The sequence below is a fragment of the Pelophylax lessonae genome (assembly GCF_965119305.1).
Source record: "Pelophylax lessonae genome assembly, chromosome: 1".
NCBI classification, from domain to species: domain Eukaryota; kingdom Metazoa; phylum Chordata; class Amphibia; order Anura; family Ranidae; genus Pelophylax; species Pelophylax lessonae.
In genome coordinates, this window is record NC_138768.1 from 855,824,594 (window position 1) to 855,840,841 (window position 16,248).

A 16,248-nucleotide genomic window follows, 5' to 3' on the forward strand; every position below is an offset into this window, starting at 1 on the left:
TGGATGAATAGAAGGCATAGGATGGAATGGACTAGGATGAAGTAGATGGATGAATAGAAGGCATGGTTGGATGGCAGGCATAGGATGGAATGGACTAGGATGAAGTAGATGGATGAATAGAAGGCATGGATGGATGGCAGGCATAGGATGGAATGGACTAGGATGAAGTAGATGGATGAATAGAAGGCATGGATGGATGGCAGGCATAGGATGGATTGGACTAGGATGAAGTAGATGGATGAATAGAAGGCATGGTTGGATGGCAGGCATAGGATGGAATGGACTAGGATGAAGTAGATGGATGAATAGAAGGCATGGATGGATGGCAGGCATAGGATGGAATGGACTAGGATGAAGTAGATGGATGAATAGAAGGCATGGATGGATGGCAGGCATAGGATGGTATGGACTAGGATGAAGTAGATGGATGAATAGAAGGCATGGTTGGATGGCAGGCATAGGATGGAATGGAAGAGGATGAAGTAGATGGATGAATAGAGGGCATTGATGGAATGGAATAGGATGAAGTACAGTAGATGGATGAATAGAAGGCATGGATGGATGGCAGACATAGGATGGATTGGACTAGGATGAAGTAGATGGATGAATAGAAGGCATGGATGGACGGCAGGCATAGGATGAAGTAGATGGATGAATAGAAGGCATGGTTGGATGGCAGGCATATGATGAAGTAGATGTCTAGTAGGCATGGATGGAATGGGATGGATGGGATAGAATGAAGTAGATAGATAGAATGGGATGGATGGAATGCTGGATAGGTGAGTGAAAGTCATGAATGGGATATATGGATGAATGGGTGCAAAGGCATGGATGGGATGATTGGTGAAAGGCATGAATGGGATAGATGAACATATTGGATGGAAGGAACAGATGGGATGGATGGATGAATAGAGCCCATTTAGACCCTGTGTAGAGTGACACATTTTCTACACTTGGCCTCTATCTGAGGAACACATCAAACTCAGCTCAACAAGTCCCCATTTACCTCAATGATCCAGTGTGGGTGACAGTCCCAAGACTGGGCCTGACCTGCCTTTGCATTGAGTTTGTTTCTTTGGGGGCAGCTGGTCTTGTGCTAAGCTCACACTTAAACTTCTTCAGATGGTTGTGCGTTTTTTCAAAGCGGTTTCGAGCTTGAGTGTTTTTGTGCTAGGATGAGGAGAGGCATGAAAGCAAACTTTTTCAGGTCCTCTCATAGATGTCTATAGATAATAAAAAGGGTGACTGCCCCAAAAAAAGCACATATACTTTTCTGAGCGACAAGCTTTAAGAAATAGGACGCTCAGGTGTGAACAGGCAGCATAGGATACAATGGGAAACCTCATGTCAAGGCAGCACTGAAGTGCTTCTAGAAAATGGATTCAGCAAACAGCTCAGGTGTGCACCAGGGCTTACAGTGATTTTGCCAGCATGTCCCCTGCTAAGTCAGGGCTAGAACCCTCAAATCAGCATGAGCTTTGCTACATACAGAACTTTAGATCTGACCAAAGAAGGGGCGTGAAGGAGCTCTGCAGAGAGACCACTGCTTCCACTCAAGAGCTAAAAACAGGCTCTCAGGTGGCTACTATCTAAAGAAAACAAACGAAGACTTTGTACACCTTTTGTTTTGATGCCGTTGGAATGGGTTTTGTCCTGGGGCGCCCATAATAATTAAAACCCTGCTGGCACCTGATATAAATATTTAGGAGCCAGCACCATGGCTCAAAAAGGTAGGATGCCAACTTACATTTTTAAAAAAGGAGCTTTGCATTGGCTCTAGTCCATTTAAACTGGAAGTTCAGTTGGATTTCAATATCTAGTGTAAAGTATTTCTATATGAAGCTCCAGTTTGCCAATGAAAGCTCCCAACAAACCAGATGTACTCTCACCTCCCCAACGTGTCCAAACAGGGCCTCTTCCCTCGTAAACCCTCCTTCTCAAAATCTAAGCTCTGTGGCTTTCATAGGCAGTCTTGGCTGCTGAAAATAAAAAAACGTCACACGGGATCACATTGCAATGCTGAGCAACTGTAGTTGGATTCGGTTACAGTGGTTTAATGGGCGCCAAGCAGAGATTGTCAACCAAGACAACCATCACCTGATACAATGAAAATCTCATATGGCTGCTTGGAGGAAGGATCAAAATACAGCTCTACAATTCACTTTACAAATCTTACATGGATAGAAGATTTAATTTTCTAAACATAACCCAACCAAAACACAATCCACCCCGGACCATGGCCTATCCCATGAATCCAGGTCTTATTCTACTCTCCAAAGCTCAATGTCTTTATCCAACCTCCCAGGGCTGTCTAATATTGATTGAACTCCGGGCAAATATTTTCTTGCCCCCTCTCCCCATGCAATTTTTCATTACACCTCAACATCCCAAAAGTCACAGGTCCGCCCCTCACCACACTACCTCCATCATTACACAGGACCCCTCTCTCCCATACTGTTACCAGCAGCACACAGGACCCCTCCTGCATACTACTCACATCACACAGACAGGACCCCCTTCCCTTCCTTCATAGACCCCTGCATTGCCACCTCCCAGTGGTCCCACCTTGACAGTGTCCAGAGGATGTCAGGCAAAGAGCACATTCCCCTACCCCCCCCCCCCCCATGGTGAGGGAGAGGGGGGGGGGTGAGCGCGGTTGTGCCCCAAACTGACAGACACTCTCCCTGGACAAGGTTTGCTTTACCAATCTGGCCAATCACCACATGGGCTGCAAACATGATACCCAACCAATCACCAGCACCCCCAACATTCAATTTTGCCCTCATCTTCTGAGAGATAGCCAATTCCACATCTCAACTATTTTCGGGCAGCTAAGCTGCTTTGGGCCCCACAACAATTATTGAGCCTGGAGCAGCTGCCCCTTTTACCCTGGGTTAAAGATGGCCTTGCAACCTGACTATCACCCTTCACTGGTCCCACTTACATAAATTAATTTCTAAAATCGGACCAATATTTTTATCTTTTATTTTGCAATTTTTATTTTTTTTTTTTAAATATTACATAAAAGTGTTTGCAACTTTGTTTAATTCAGTTTTGTTCCGTTTGAGAATTACAAAAATCAGGAAGACAGCAAACAGTTTTTTAGTCATGGTCTAAAAAGATTGAAATTTTTTTTGCCAAATTGGAAACTAATGAAAAGCTGATAAGAAAGACCCATGCGCTCTCACTTGTACATATGGTCAGACTATCGAATCAGACAATGGAATATTTGGATTAGAACCAGTTGCTAACTTTGTTCGCCACAACACTGAATGTTCCAGTGCTCCATTATATACAAGTCTCTGGGATATTCCCAAGTAACCCATTACCTCTTCACAGTGTCAACTGCTGTCCACACCATTCCATACATTCCACCTCTAGATCGGTGACATCTCGTCATACTCTATCCTGCTTGCTTACTTGTCTCCGTATCAGGAAGCCTGTCTTTGTGGCCATTGCCTTCCTAGCCTTCTGAAAATGTTAGGTAGTCACCAGCATATGAAAAATCAGCAGTTCAGGTCTTGGGCAGGGCATTTGCTACTCTTCAGGATTCTAAATTCTGGCAGCATGGTAGGTCATTACTGGTCTACTTATGGCACTTTTCCACTGCAAGTACCGGCTCGGCTCTTCTCGGCCCGGTTTGTTTTTCCACTGCTGGTACCGCATGGTACGGTGTTGGAACGGGTCGGTACAGTTTGCTTTTCCACTAAAGTAGTACTAAAGTTAAGTGGGTGGGATAACAACGATTCTCTGACCAATCAGTGGCTAGTAATGACTGCATGCAAAGGATTGTGGGATATGGTACCGGGTATGGTACCTCTTGGAACCACAATCGAGGTGGTACTGTTTTAGAGAGCCGTACCGTTCGGTCCCATGCAGTGGAAAAGCGCTGCCGTACCGTACCGTTCCAACACCGTACCATGCGGTACCAGCAGTGGAAAAGCACAAAAGCGAGCCGAACTGTTCGGTTCCATGCAGTGGAAAAGCGCCATTAGTGTGGGTAAACATCTCATGGCAAGTCCCTCCACTCTAGATATTAAGACTCTTCTATCATTACCCGTTCTTGATTAGATTGTAATCTCCACCATAAAATGTACATATCACTTAATAATTTATGCAGGATTAGGATTATTTTTGTTGAAGGGGAGGTCTTGTGAGCCAAGTCATAGAGGCTCCAGAGTTGTCCCTGCCTACCTGTTGCCGAAAGCAGATGGATGGCTGGGTTGAATGGATGGTGGATGGATGGGTTAGATGGACAGTGGATGGGTTGGTTGATGGAATAGGTGGGTTGAGTAGATGGCATGGATGGGGCGATTGGAAATTGGTACATGTTAAATGGATGGACTACTGTGGCAGAATTGATTTAGCTGCAAAACAACCAGCTGTGCCCTGGGCAAAAATTTCCTTGTTAGTGGCAAATGCTGGCCATACAGTGCTATATTTTTTTTTTCTCCCAATACAGCGCAGATGAACGGATCTATTGAAATCTAACAGATGGTACTAGTAGCAATCATAATACTGTAACAGCAGATGCATGGGATTGGTTCAAGCCACCCCTAGCAACCAATTAGTGAGTGGTTTATCTCAGCAAATTAAAAAGGTTAAATAGTGGTGAAGCAACCAAACATAGGGATAATATGAATGCAGTTTGATAGTGCCAAGCTTACAGCACTGTTCATTTTGGCATCGAAATTTGATTAAGTTATAGTCTTTTGACTAAAATAGCATTTTAGTCCTCTGGAATCTTTAGTTTTAGTCGTATTTTAGTCGACTAAAATCTCCAGTACATTTTATTTATACTTAGTTTTATACTCAACTAAAATCGAATGTGTTTAGTTAAATTGTAATGCATTATTTAAGCATTTCTACAGAATTTCCAAACTCATATATACTTCTGGAGTAAAAAAAATCCAATATCATGTTAGTATTTATGGTATTGAGGTGTGACACTCAGATTCCTATTTAGCCACTCTGAACATTCTGAGGAGGCCTGTAATGCACACAGTGCTCTGGACATGGGACAGCCTGAAGAGGAGGCCTGTAATGCATTGCACACAGTGCTCTGGATGGTGGTCTGAGGAGGCTTGTAATGCACACAAAGCTCTGGATGGTTGTCTGAGGAGGCCTGTAATGCTACACAGTGCTCAGGGAAGGTGGTCTGAGGGGCCTATAATGCTGCACAGTGCTCAGGGAAGGTGACCAGAGGGGCCTGTGATGCTACACAGTGCTCAGGGAAGGTGGTCTGAGGGGCCTATAATGCTGCACAGTGCTCAGGGAAGGTGGTCTGAGGGGCCTATAATGTTGCACAGTGTTTTGGATGGTGGTCTGAGGGGAGGCATGTAATGCACAGTGTTCTGGACGATTGTCTGAGGAGGCCTGTAATGCTGCATAGTGCTCTGGATGATGGCCCAAGGGGAGGCCAGTAATGCACAGTGCTATGGGATGGTGGTCTGACTTTCGGAGGCCTGTAATGCACACACAGTGCTCTGGACGGACGGTGGTCTGAGGGGAGGCCTGTAATTGTAATGTACACACTCAGTTCTCTACTCTGGAAGGTCGTTGCCGTGAGTTGGGAGTGGGACTCTCATCAGGTGGCCTGCAATGCACAGTGCTGCTCTGGACGGTCGTCTGAGGACTCTGAGGCCTGTAATGCTGGCTGCACAGTAGTTTTGTTGCTAGAAGCGGAAGCAGGCAGAGCTCTGGAAACCAAATGTTCACGAGGGTAAACGTCCCTGCCTCACATTTATATTTTTCGTTTTCTTTCATTAACGAAAACTGAATTGATTTTCCTCAGTTTTCGTCAGCGGGCAAAAATGTGGTGTAATTTTTGTTTTCGTCACAGTAAAATATGCCGATGACAAAAATTTTGCCGAAAACGTTTTCGTTGATGAAATGAACACTGGTTCATAGGGAATTGATCTATTTCTACATGACCCTTTAAAACAAAAATATCATGTTCACAAAATATGCATGCAACAAATAGGCAACCATGACCAACGTCATGTTGAGAGCCAAGAACACTGTCAACACCATTGAATCAGGATCATTGAGGCCCCGTTCACACTGGGGTGGCGCTACTTCGCCGGGCGACCTCACAGGTCGTGGCGCGCTGCTCGCACCGTGACCTCGGAGCGGCCGGCACGGACTTCATAACATTGAAGTCAATGCAGGTCGCTCCAGGTCGCCCCAAAGAAGCTCCGGATCCTTTTTCTAAGTCGGAGCGACTTGTGTCGCTCCTATTAGAACGGGTCCATAGCTTCTGTATGGCAGGTGACCTGACAGGTCGCCCCAGTGTGAACGGGGGCTGAAAGGAGCTTCCCTTCCCCCTTTGCCCCCGTTCACACTGGGGCGACCTGTCAGGCGACCTGGTCGCCTGCCATACAGAAGCTATGGACCCGTTCTAATAGGAGCGACACAAGTCGCTCCGACTTAGAAAAAGGGTCCGGAGCTTCTTTGGGGCGACCCGGAGCGACCTGCATAGACTTCAATGTTATGAAGTCCGTGCCAGCAGCTCCGAGGTCGCGGTGCGAGCAGCGCGCCGCGACCTGTGAGGTCGCCCGGCGAAGTAGCGTCGCCCCAGTGTGAACGGGGCCTAAGGCTCCATTTAAATGTCCTCAGTAGCACACTGTCCACCAATCTTGGAATGCTGTTTTACAGTTGCCAAAGCACTGATTACCCAATCAGGATGCCCCTTCCACTCTATCAAAGAGACATCCATTATTATGGCCTCACAGAGAGGGAAAAATAGTAAGACCACTGGTCAATGTTGGCTTTAATACTCACTGGTTCCTCTGGGATCGTCCCTCTTGGAAGATCTGCTGCAGAGGTATGGTGACCTGCCCCAGAAACTGATCCATACCAATAAGAGCCCGATGCATGACCGTCAGCTGGAGCTCGCAGTTCTCCCCCCTCTCCAGGGCTCCGGGGGACAGCTCGAAAGTACATTCCTCCTTCCATTCTGGGGAACCGGGGGTCTTCTCCACCACGGAGGTGCTGTACTTTTCCCGGCCTACCTGGATCAGCGTGTAGGCATCGCTGGTGCCGTGTTTCCCCTTGGCTCGAAGGCCTTTGGCTTCTAGGATGGTAACCTGGACATGGGTGGGGAACCAACCCAGTTCAGGCTCTGGCCGCAGGTACATAAGGATGGGCGAGATGTGAGGCTGAGGTGAAAAACAGTGATGCCTATAAGAAAAAGAGAGAGAAGGTCAATTAAAACTTATGCAACCCAACATGCCATTATGGCGAGCACTCGTTTTTTGTGGAACCCCCAGAGTGTGGCAACCAAAACCACCAGAAAAACAAATCCAAGCCAAAAAACAAGTAGGGCTCCAAGTGTCATGTGATGTCCTCCTAAAATCACAGTTCTCTCTCCTAACAGGGTTAAGCAGAGAGAACTCCATAATATGCTGAGGTCTCTGTTTTGGGAGTGTGGAATCATATTGCAATGTCTAGCAGAGAGCAGATTGCGGTATCCATCCTCCATTTTAATTGGTCCCTTACCATAACATTGCCACTAACATATTGGTACCAAACAGACCGTAGGACTACAATGCAGATACCTAAGGGGGTTTGCTCACTGCTTTAGAGGTCTTCTGGAACACCCAACCCAATATACACATTTTCAAAGTTTAAAGTGTCAGCATTTGCAACTACACCCTCCCGCTAGTTCATTTTACTTTCCCATTGGCTAGGAACCTTATAGCCGGACTTACTGTACGATCGAAAAGTGCAGGAGGCAATGGGCTAGTTCTCAACACTAACAGAATGCTAAATATTCATACTTGACTGCTTTAGTGTCCAGTGAACATTCAGAGCTCTGGAAGACAACAGCTATACGTAGACCTTGTATAATGTGGTCAATGTCCTTGCCACTTGACGATCTTGATCGCCTACCTGGGAAAATAAGTCATTACTTTGACAGTTAATACCTGGGTTATGTCACCAGCTAGATGCCATAACCCCTGGCATTGAAATGTTCCTCAGGCACTGGTCTTTCCAAAAAAAAAAAAAAAAAAAGATAACCCGAGTGGCTGATTAGCCGCTGGATCGCTTTTAGAAGCTGCAGGAGGGGGGTCGCCCCCCCCCCACTTTCCAGTAGAACCGATCCAGCGCTGGCGGCAGCTGGACAAAGAAATGAGCAGAGGAAAGATGGCCTCTGCTCATTCCTAAGAGGACCAGAGCAACATCATGACATCACTTCTGGTTCCAGTCCGATGTAAACGAGGCCATTTTGTTTTTTTTAAAAGCACTAGATAAATTTTTTTGTGTATCTAATGCTTTCCATTGTACAGGAGAAGTTGGGTCTTATTGACACCAGATCTCTCCATAAAGAGGACCTGTCACAACAGTTAAATTGCTTGTGGCAGCAGTAAAAGTGCTAAAGTAAAAAAAAAAAAAAAAAAAAAAGTAAAAAAAAAAAAAAAGTAAAAAAAAAAAAAAGTAAAAAAAAAAAAAAAAGTAAAAAAAAAAAAAAAAAGTAAGAGCACCTTCCATCCCTCCCCGTGCTCGTGCGAAGTGGTGACTGCATACGTAAGCCACGCCCACATACGTAGAGCAAGTGTAATAATTCTAGCACCAGACCTCTGTATCAATAAACTGGTGACCTGCAACAATTTTTAAAGCGCCGCCTATGGAGATTTGTCGCTTGTCACCATTCCACGGGCATGCGAAATTTTAAAAGCGCGACACGTTAGGTATTTATTTACTCAGTGTAACATCATCTTTTATATCTTACAACAAAATAAAAATTGGGTCATACATTGTCTTTTTTTTCTAAAATTGTTTTTTTTCCCCCCCAAAAAATTGAAAAAAAACGTTGCGCAAATACCGTGTGACAATAAAAAAAAATTGCTACCATGGCCATTTTATTCGCCTCTGCTAAAAAGAAAACAAAAAACATACAATGTTTGGGGGTTCTACGCAATTTCATAGCAAAAAATACTGATTTTTTTTCTTGTAAACAGAAAAACAAAACAAAAAAAAAAAAAAGTGTCAAAATAGGCCTGGTCCTTTCGGCAATGGCAGCCCCTTTAGTTCTGTCATGACAGGTTCACTTTAACCACTTAAGGGGCTGCCATTGCGGAAAATGCTAATCCTCAATCTTTAACCGGTTGCCAACCGCCGCAAGTACATATACTGCGGCGGTCAGCCCCGGCCAGGCAAAGTGATGTATCGGTACGTCACTAGCCTGGGAGCCAATAGCGGGCGGGCTCAGTGTAACATCATCTTTTATATCTTACAACAACAAAAAATTGTTAACTCCTTCCCTGCCAGAGTCATTTTTACAGTAACAGTGCATATGTATAGCACTGATTACTGTAGTAATGTCACTGGTCCCCCCAAAAGTGTCAAAAATGTCAGTCAAGGGTCCAATCTGTCCTCCGCAATGTCGCAGTCCCGCAAAAATCGCAGATCGCCGCCATTACTCGTTAAAAAAAAAAAAAAAAAAAAAAAAAGGACAAAAATCTTTCCCTTAGTTAGTAAACGCGATAACTTTTGCGCAAACCAATCAAAATACGCTTATTGTGATTTTTTTTTACCAAACCTAGGTAGCAGAAAACAAAATTGGCCAAAAATGTAAAAAAAAAAAATGGATTTTTACATTTTTCTGGGGGGAAATTTCATATAAAAAAAAAATGTGAAAAATATTGTAATTTTTTCAAAATTTACACTCTTTTTTTGTTTATAGCGCAAAAAGTAAAAATCGCAGAGGTGATCAAATACCACCAAAAGAAAGCTCTATTTGTGGGGAAAAAAAAAGGACGTAAATTTCGTTTGGGTACGGCGTCGCACGACTGCGCAATTGTCCGTTAAAGTCGCACAGTGCCGAATCGCAAAAAGTGGCCTGGACGTAAGACAGCAAAATCCTCCAGTGGTAAAGTGGTTAAAATTACTTTGAGAACTGACTCAAAATTCAAAAGTCTAAGAAAATCCTCTGTCCTTGTCCTGGGTTACAAACTATGTAAGCGAAAGAGACAGCATGGAAGCCAGGGAAAAAAAAAAAAAAAAAAAAAAAGCAAGTTTTTGGCCAATTTTCAATCCCACCACAACTACACCAAGGCCTTCCCTACTGGATCCCTACTGGATGGAGATCTGCTTCGGACACTGGGGGAGGGGTTGCTGACCGTCCCATGTTAAGGTCATACTAGTTTCCCTACATATGAGGATTCCAGTAATGAGAGCCATGACAGTTATTGGCCATGGTTTCATGCAGTTGTCACATGACGGCACAGCTCTGCGTTCCGGCAAGAAGAGAAAGAATGCAAAGATATCAGCCAAGGTGGGGCCATCTTGGCTGCGGGGCAGATATAGAACTACAGAAAACTGGCGAGGGTTTCCAACAGCAGAGAACTCCGGTGTTACAACCCTAGCATGGAAAGGTTTGCTGTGCTGAATGTCACGTTCCACTTATAGGTGGAGTCCAGTGAGCTTTCTTATATCCCTCAGGATCTCCTCCAATAGAACGCCATGACTGATGGGAACAAAGACAGAACCTGAGTGTTCCCATTCATATCACTGCATTCTCACCAAAACATTCAGCACAGGGATGGTGGGAACCCCTCATAATGGGCACAGCAGGTGTATAGACCCAGAAGCCCATCACAGGGATGGTGGTAACCCCCTCAATGGGCAAAGCAGGTGTGCAGTCACGGGAACTCAGGACAGAGATGGTGGAAACCTTTCATAATGGGGTCTGCAGGTGTACAGTCCTCAGGACATGGATGGTGGAACCCCTCATAATGGGCACAGCAGATATACAGTCCCGGGGACTTGGCACAGGGATGGTGGGAACCCCTTATAATGGGCAAAGCAGGTGTACAGATCCAGGAGCCCATTACAGGGATGGTGGGAGCCCATCATAATGGGCACAGCAGGTGTACAGACCTGGGAACACAGCACCAGGATGGTGAGAACCACTCATAATGGGTGCAGAAGGTGTATAGACCCAGGAGCCCATCACAGGGATGGTGGTAACCCCCTCAATGGGCAAAGCAGGTGTGCAGTCATGGGAACTCAGCATAGGTATGGTGGGAACCCCCTTCTAATGGGCACAGCAGGTGTACAAACCCGGGAACTCAGCACAGGGATGGTGGGAACCCCTCATAATGGGCACAGAAGGTGTGCAGTCATGGGAACTCAGGACAGAGATGGTGGAAATCCTTCATAATGGGGGTCAGCAGGTGTACAGTCCTCAGGACAGGGATGGTGGAACTGCTCATAATGGGCACAGCAGATATACAGTCCCGGGAACTCAGCATAGGAATGGTGGGAACCCCTTATAATGGGCAAAGCAGGTGTACAGACCCAGGAGCCCATTACAGGGATGGTGGGAGCCCATCATAATAGGCACAGCAGGTGTACAGTCCTGGGAACTCCCACTGGGATGGTGGGAACCCCTCATAATGGGTGCAGAAGGTGTATAGACCAAGAAGCCCATCACAACGATGGTGGGAACCCCTCATAATGGGAAAAGCAGGTGTACAGACTCGGGAACTCAGCACAGGGATGGTGGAACCCCTCAAAATGGGCACAGCAGGGGTACAGTCCCAGGAACTCAGCACAGAGATGGAGGGAACCCCTCATAATGGGCACAGCAGACGTACAGACCCAGGATCTCAGCACAGGGATGGAGGGAACCCCTCATAATGGGCACAGCAGGGGTACAGACCCAGGAACACAGCACCAAGATGGTGAGAACCCCTCATAATTGGTGCAGAAGGCCATGACAATGATGATGGTAACCCCTCATAATGTGCAAAGCAGGGGTACAGTCATGGGAACCCAGCACCAGGATGGTGGAACCCCTCATAATGGACACAGGTGTACAGACCTGGTTATGCAACCTGATTGTACAATCTCCTTCAGATCTAGTAATAACTATATAGTGTAAGGGCCTGATTAGATAGAGGAGATAGGTCCTCCTATTGTATCATGTACAGAGATGTATAGTAACTAAGTAGAACTTCTTCACTACTGTACTTAAGTACGGAAAGGCGGTATCTGTACTTTCCTAGAGTAGAATTTTTTTCTCCTACTTCCACTTTTACTTCACTACATTTTTTCGATGATTTCAATACTTCTACTCCAATATTTCTTTTTTGTGCTGCATAGTTACTCGTTACAATTATAAAAATTACCACTGCCAGAACAGTAGATGGCAGGTTTCATGAAGCTCAAAACATGTGTATTATCAGCGCATACGAAAATAAATGCTACTGTATGTATAAATAAAAGCTGCATTTGAAATAATAAAAAACAATATGATGTTCAAACGTTTGACTTCTTTCTTTAATAACTACATAACACAGTACTTGTACTTTTACTTTCAGTACTTGAGTAGAAAAAGTTTTTAAAAAACTACTTGCAGTACTTAAGTATAAAAAATGTTGAATACTTTAATACTTCTACTCAAGTCACTTTTTGATTGAGCACTTCCACTTCTACTCAAGTATGGGTTTTGAGTACTTTATACAACTCTGATGTATGGTGACCCTTAAGCTGAATACACACTATACAATCTTCTTCAGATTGTTTTCCCTTTAGATTTACCAAAAACCATATAATAGCAGATCAAACCGAAAACACTTTCTATTAGTATGCAGTCAGGCAGGCCCTTGCACTACATAGTTGAAGGTAAATTTAAAGGAAATTGAACAACAAAAGTTGTATAATGTGTATCCAGCTTTAGGAAACCCATACACTGTGCAAATTTGATTGCAGGAAATAAATTTGCAGGATTCCCCCCATCAACACAGACAATCTTCAACTCAACAACTGTCTTCTCCCAGCAGGGGGGGGGGGGAGCTGTGGTTGGTAGATCTGAAGGCGGTCGTACAGTCACACACTATACAATCTGATTGTACATTCTCCTTTAGATCTGCCATCAACTACATAGTGCATGGACCTCTCTGACTGGATACCAAGTAGCGGATACAATGGGGTTGATTTACTAAAACTACAGAGTGCAAAATCTTCTGCGTGCACCGTAGCCAATCAGCTTCTAACTCCAGCTTGTTGAGGCAGGCTTCAACAATAAAACCTGGAAGCCGATTGGTTTCTACAACCCCAAAGTACTCAATACAGCAACCCAATACAAAGGGGGAGATTTACTAAGCCCCCGTTCACACTGGAGCGACTCGTCATGCGATGTCAAATCGCATGACAAGATGCACCCTATTGTTGGCAATGGTATTGTTCAAATTGGTGCGACGCCAACTTGACTTTGTGGTGCCACACAGATATGAAATTTAAAAAAAAAGAAAAAAAATGAAGAAGTTCCTGCACTACTTTTGGTGATTTTAGATACGACTTGCATAGACATTTGCACATAAAGCCGCACAGATTTCTCCTAAGACGCACTGACAGGCGACCTTTGAAATCGTGCAATTTCAGATAAAGTCATGCGATTTCAAAGGCGCATGCAGTGTGAAGGACGACTAAAACTGGTGCACACAGAATATGGCACAGCTGTGCAGAGTAACCAATCAGCTTCCAGGTTTTATTATTGAGTAATTGTCTCTGTCGCAAGTGCACTAATACAGCTACAATGACCTCAAGCAGGTTTTATTATCAAAGTTTTTAATTGAACCATCTGAAGCTAGAATCTGATTGGCTACCATGCACAGCTGCACCCGATTCTTGTGTGCACCAGTTTTAGGCTCCTTTCACACACTCCGTCCGTCGGACTGATTCAGTTTTTCTCAGCGGGGGATCAAGCCACCCGATACCCCGCTGAGCAGCAGGAGGACAGCTGTGTCTCGGCGCTGTGTGCGGAGACACAGCTGTCAGTTCCCCATGCATCTCTATGGGGGAAATCGGATGGGAACGGACCGTCGGTCCGTTCTCATCCGATCCGATGGACGGATGGAAAATAGGGTTTCCATCCGTCCAGATTTGACGGATCGGATGTCAGCGGACATGTCTCCGCTACCATCCGATGCCCCATGGAGATGCACGTGGGGACCGTTCAGATCCGCCAAAAAAACAGACAGGCGGATCTGAACGGTCCGCCTGTGTGAAAGGGGCCTTAGTAAACACCCCCCAAAGCATTGGTTGTTTTGGTTTCTCCTCCCATTACATATATTTGGGGGCCGAACACAAAGATTTTATACACCATCATATTAACGATTTACATCTCGATTGTAAATAAAAACCATCAGAAGTTTGTTCGATGCATCATACACCTAACAATCACATTGAATTATCTACTGTCCTACGATTGGATTTTCCATCCAAACTGATCAGAAAAATTTTGATCAAAATCAATCGGTTTTGCTCTAAATCAATCGATGACACTGAAGGAGTCTTCTCAATAGTCTATAGATCTGATCCTGTGAACAATTGTTCTATCAGGCTCAGACAATCCCATCTGAGCGTTTAATAAAACGCGCGCATAATCATGCATTTTTTCGCACATTCAGAAATGAGGGTCGCATTTTGTAGTCCCATTCATTGTGAATGGCAACCAATGGGATTGTTCCATCAGGCTAAGACAATCGCAGCTGAGCGTTCCATAAAACGCGCGCATAACCATTCGTTTTTGCGCACACTACGAAATGGCGGTCGCATTTTGCAGTCCCATTAATTGTGAATGGTAATAAATGGGATTGTTCCATCAGGGTCAGACAATCACACCTGAGCGGTTGGTAAAACGTGCGCAAAACCGTGCCTTTTTTTTTGCATACATTACGAAATGCTGATCGCATGTTGATGTCCCATTTATCATTGATTGCAACCAATGGGATTGTTCCATCAGGCTAAGACAATCACGTCTGAGTGTTTAATAAAATGCGTGCATAACCATGCCTTTTTGCGCACATTCAGAAATTATGGTCACATTCATTGTGAATAGCAACCAATAAGATTGTTCCATCAGGCTGAGACAATCGCAGCTGAGCGTTCAATAAAACGCGCGCATAACCATTCGTTTGTGTGCACACTACGAAATGGCGGTCGCATTTTGTGGTCCCAGTAATTGTTAATGGTAACAAATGGGATTATTCCATCAGGGTCAGACAATCACATCTGAGTGGTTGGTAAAACGTGCGCAAAACCGTGCCTTTTTGCGCACATTCAGAAATGAGGGTCGCATTTTGCGGTCCCATTAACTGTTAATAGCAACCAATGGGATTGTTCCATCAGGCTGAGACCATCACAGCTGAGCGTTCAATAAAATGCGTGAATAACCGTGCTTTTTTGCGCACATTATGAAATGGTGGTCGCATTTTGCGGTCCCGTTAATCAGGATCAGACAATCACACCTGAGCGGTTGTGCGCAAAACCGTGCTCTTTTTTTTGCATACATTATGAAATGCAGATCGCATGTTGATGTCCCATTTATCATTAATTGCAACCATGGGGATCGTTCCATGCAGATCGCATTTTGCGGTCCCATTCATTGTTCGAACAATCCCTTTCATTGCCATTAACAATGAATGGGACTGAAAAATGCAATCTGCATTTTGAAATGTACGCAAAAAAGGCACAATTTTGCGCACGTTTTACCAACCGCTCAGGTGTGATTGTCTGACCCTGATAGAACAATCCCATTTGCTACCATTAACAATTATGGGACCGCAAAATGTGACCGCCATTTTTTAATGTGTGCAAAAACGCATGGTTATGCACACATTTTATTGAACGCTCAGCTGTGATTGTCTGAGCCTAATGGAACAATCCCATTGGTTGCCAATGGGACCGGAAAATGCGACCCTCATTTCGGAATGTGCGCAAAAAGGCATGATTATGCACGCGTTTTATCAAACACTCAGATGTGATTGTCTGAGCCTAATAGAACAATCCCACTGGTTGCAATTAACGATAAATGGGACATCAACATGCGATCCGCATTTCGTGATGCAAAAAACGCACGGTTTTGCGCACGTTTTACCAAACGCTCAGGTGCGATTGTCTGAACCTGATAGAACAATCCCATTCATTGCCATTATCAGGCTCAGACAGACAATCGCACCCGAGCGTTTAGCAAATTGTGCCTTTTTTGCGCACATTACGAAACAAGGGTCGCATTTTGTGGTCCCATTCATTGTTAACAGCACCCCAAACACGTATCTTGCCACAAAAACACACTTTAAAAAAAAAACTGTGCAAGATTCATCCTTGCAAAAAGTGACATGAGCTGCTACTTTGTTGCACGTAGGGCAGCCTATGCGCATCACATAAGACACACGCAAGAAAAACGCGAAGTGTGAATACGCCCTCAGATCTTTGTGTGTATGGCTAGCATAGAGA

At 44.7% G+C, this 16,248-nt stretch overlaps 1 protein-coding gene across 1 annotated transcript in view; it reads right to left on the reverse strand.

Annotated features, from left to right (window-relative positions):
- LOC309569660 (uncharacterized protein) overlaps positions 1-7,183 on the reverse strand; it is a 123,509-nt gene extending 116,326 nt beyond the window's left edge. The window contains exon 1 of the mRNA XM_082275598.1: positions 6,784-7,183. Within this exon, the coding sequence (XP_082131724.1) occupies positions 6,784-7,139 (356 nt within the window). The 5' untranslated portion in view covers positions 7,140-7,183. The remainder of the gene's footprint in view (positions 1-6,783) is intronic.
- Positions 7,184-16,248: the final 9,065 nt, after the last annotated feature.